This window comes from Sinocyclocheilus anshuiensis, unplaced genomic scaffold, assembly GCF_001515605.1.
Source record: "Sinocyclocheilus anshuiensis isolate Anshui unplaced genomic scaffold, SAMN03320099.WGS_v1.1 scaffold682, whole genome shotgun sequence".
In the NCBI taxonomy this organism is placed as follows: Eukaryota; Metazoa; Chordata; class Actinopteri; order Cypriniformes; family Cyprinidae; genus Sinocyclocheilus; species Sinocyclocheilus anshuiensis.
The window spans coordinates 317523-321125 of NW_015547682.1; the positions used below are offsets into that span (position 1 = coordinate 317523).

General features: G+C 36.6%; 1 protein-coding gene across 1 annotated transcript in view; it reads left to right on the forward strand.

Moving 5' to 3' along the window:
* Positions 1 to 3603, forward strand: part of gpr180 (G protein-coupled receptor 180) — a 12085-nt gene that overhangs the window by 4473 nt on the left and 4009 nt on the right. The window contains exons 3-5 of the mRNA XM_016505650.1: positions 1739 to 1939; positions 2335 to 2515; positions 3005 to 3054. Of these exons, the coding sequence (XP_016361136.1) occupies positions 1739 to 1939; positions 2335 to 2515; positions 3005 to 3054 (432 nt within the window). The remainder of the gene's footprint in view (positions 1 to 1738; positions 1940 to 2334; positions 2516 to 3004; positions 3055 to 3603) is intronic.

Below are 3603 nucleotides of genomic sequence, written 5' to 3' on the forward strand. Positions count from 1 at the left end.
TAATGAAACAAGTAAATCTTGAGTGAGTCATTGAATCATTCATTCAAGAGATTCATTCAAAAACACTGAATCATCCAGTAATGAATCAAGTAAATCTTGAGAGAGTCATTGAATCATTCATTCAAGAGATTAATTCAAAAACACTGAATCATCCAGTAATGAATCAAGTAAATCTTGAGAGAGTCATTGAATCATTCATTCAAGAGATTAATTAAAAAACACTGTATCATCCAGTAATGAAACAAGTGAATCTTGAGTGAGTCATTGAATCATTCATTCAGAAATTCCATCAGATTTTGTTAAGTTGTCTAATATTTTTTCTTCAGAATTGTGAGAGAACTACAGCCTCCATTAAAAAAAAGTCTCAATTTATCCAGAATCGTGCGGCTCTATTTTTGCACACAAACAGCTCTTAATCGAGTCCAGTTTTTATGCAGCCGGCTGATTTTTGTTCTTGGTATTCAGCAGCAATTAAATGTTTTGCAAAAAGAAACACAGAATAAATATGCTTGATATCTAAATGATTGACTTTAACCACATTGGAATCCGAACTCGGAATTGATCAAATTAAATCAATACCCAACCCGGGACGTTTGTCTAGAATCTTCTGTTCAATATTCTGATGTTTGCATGCTGCTCAAACCAATCCTGCTCTCTTAATGATGGATAAAGTATTCTGTAATGTAGTTTGTTGATCAATATTACAATAATATATCTGCTGCTGTAGGAAACACATATTTCGGTCACCCAAAAATTAAAATTCTGTCTTTATTTACAGTTGTTCCAAACCTGTATGAGTTTTTTTTTTCCTGATGAACTCAAAATAAGATATTTTGAAGAAAGTTGGGAACCAAACAGTTGCCGGTAGCCATTGACTTTCATAATATTTTTTCCCCTACTATGGAAGTCGATGGGTGCCAGCATCTGTTTGGTTACCAACATTCTTCAAAATATCTTCTTCTTTTATGGTACACTAAATAAAGAAACTCGTACAGGTTTGGAACAACTTGAGGGCGAGTAAATGATGATAAAATTGTGAATTTTGGGTGAACTGTCCCTTTAAGGCAAGACAGCACAGGTGAATAGAGTAAAAAATAACTAATAGTTATCGCCTTAATTACCCAGTTGACTGATTACATTGATAATTGCAAACATTTGTGTATTACAAGTTTATTTTTAAATATGCAAATGAGGCATTATTTAATTAAATCTAATAAATCTAAACACTGGATGAAGTCAGTTTCAAAATTCTTGTTTAATTTTTTTTGACATGTTAGAGTCGAATTTTGGGTATCTCATTTTTGTCACCCCATAAATACTTAGAACAGACAGAAAACAATATATTTTCACAATTTTGGGGGGAATAAAATGTATATAATCAAGCAAATTACACATGAACAAGTCCCTCAGTAAAAACCTTCAGGATACAGACAGGAATAAAAATGTAAAGTTTGGTGTGAAGTGGAGATTTATGGCTCAGTGTAGAAGAAAAAGACGGCCTTTAAAAATATGTATTACAATCTATTGACACAATTAGATAAAGTGCTTTCCACTAGTCTAAAAAAAACACAAAGCCCAAAATCTCAAACTTGACAGGTGCATGAAAAAACTGCATAAAGTGTAGCATAAATGCATAAATAGTATAAAAGAACAAAATGTATAGATATTTTTGAAGCAAATGAACCAAAAAAAGTTAGTTTTTATTATTAATTGTAATAATACTGTTTGACATTTTCAGTTAACCTGATGAAAGAGGAGCAGAACCAGACCGTGCCGCATCAGTCCGCTCCGCAGGTGTGGCACGTGATGTACGTGGATCAGTACACCTGTCAGGACGGAGAGATGGATGCAGCGCTAGAAGACCTGCGCTTCCAGATCACCATGATGAACCCAGACGCTGCGGGGAACCCACTGGATCACTTCAGCGCCGAGGAGGCCGGTGAGACGCACAAACACACTCCGTGTGTGACCCTGGTGCACAAAACCAGTCATAAGAGTCAATTTTGTGAAATTGAGATTTATACATCATCTGGAAGCTGAATAAATAATCTTTCCATTGATGTATGGTTTCTTAGGATAGGACAATAGTTGGCCAAGATACAACTATTTGAAAATCTGGAATCTGAAGGTGCAAAAAAATCTAAATATTGATTTTATTATTTATTCAGCTTTCAGATGATGCATAAATCTCAATTTCACAAAATTGACTCTTATGACTGGTTTTGTGTTCCGGGGTCACATTTAATGCTGTAAAGCTGCTTTGGCACAGTCTGTATTGTTAAAAGCGCTTTATAAATAGAGGTGAGTTGCCTTGAACGAATATGTTCCTCGCAGGGCTCCACAGCTTCTACTTCATCCTGATCCTGGCGTATTTCGTGGCGTCGTGTATCTACATACAGCCGCTGTGGCAGGCGCTGAGCAAAGCCGGATCCATGCACACGGTGCTGAAGGTGTTATCCACCGCGCTTCTGCTGCAGGGAACTTCAGTGCTGCTCAACTACATCCACACGGCCCGGTCAGACACTTGCAGCTTACCTATACTTTATCTGCTTAATGTTTATTGCTATCCTCAAGGCCCACTTATAACAATAAACACAGATCATTGCATGCAATTATTTCTTCTGGACTCAAAACCCCTTTTTTCTATATGTTCTTTAAATTTGGAGGAGCATTTTTGAGTGTCTTTACCACCACGGGCAGACTCTGGTGAACAACACAAACTAATTATACAATTATGTGGCCACGGTTTGTGTTGCTTGTCAAGCCAGCCCAAAGTAGTCTTCCACCCTCTTGCTCCTTAGACTTTATTATCAGAGATAATGTGACCCTGGAGCACAAAACCAGTCATAAGGGTCAATTTTGTGAAATTGAGATTTATGCATCATCTGAAAGCTGAATAAATAAGCTTTCCATTGATGTATGGTTTGTTAGGATAGGACAATATTTGAAAATCTGGAATCTGAGGGTGCATGATGATGATGATGATGATGTGATTGCACCGCAGGTACGCTCGAGACGGTGTGGGGACGCCGCTGATGGGGAGCCTCGCTGAATGTGAGTCTGTCACAGCGTTAGTATCATGATCAGCTCTGGATAAAACATAAAGCATCTGCCAAATGCATCAAATGCATGAATGACAACAAAATCTGAAGAAATGATGAACATGAAGACAGATTCCCAGAGAATGCATGAGGATCAAAGACGAAAAGGGCTTTTCAAGCATCAAAACAATAAAAGTGTGATTTAAAAAAATAGCTTTAATTTTTTTCTGTACATTAGAATGTGTCCTTGTGTCCAGCAAAAATAATGACTATCATCCATTTTTACCATGATTTACAAAAAACACCCATTAAAATGTCATTCAGTGTAATAATAATTCATGTAACAAAAAATATTGTCAGTATTATCATTAGATGTCATTAAAAGACTCTATTCGTGTCCCTGGAGCACAAAAGCAGTGTTAAGTCGCTGGGGTATATTTGTAGCAATAGCCAACAAATATTATCATTAGATGTCATTAAAAGACTCTATTCGTGTCCCTGCAGCACAAAAGCAGTGTTAAGTCGCTGGGGTATATTTGTAGCAATATCCAACAATACATTG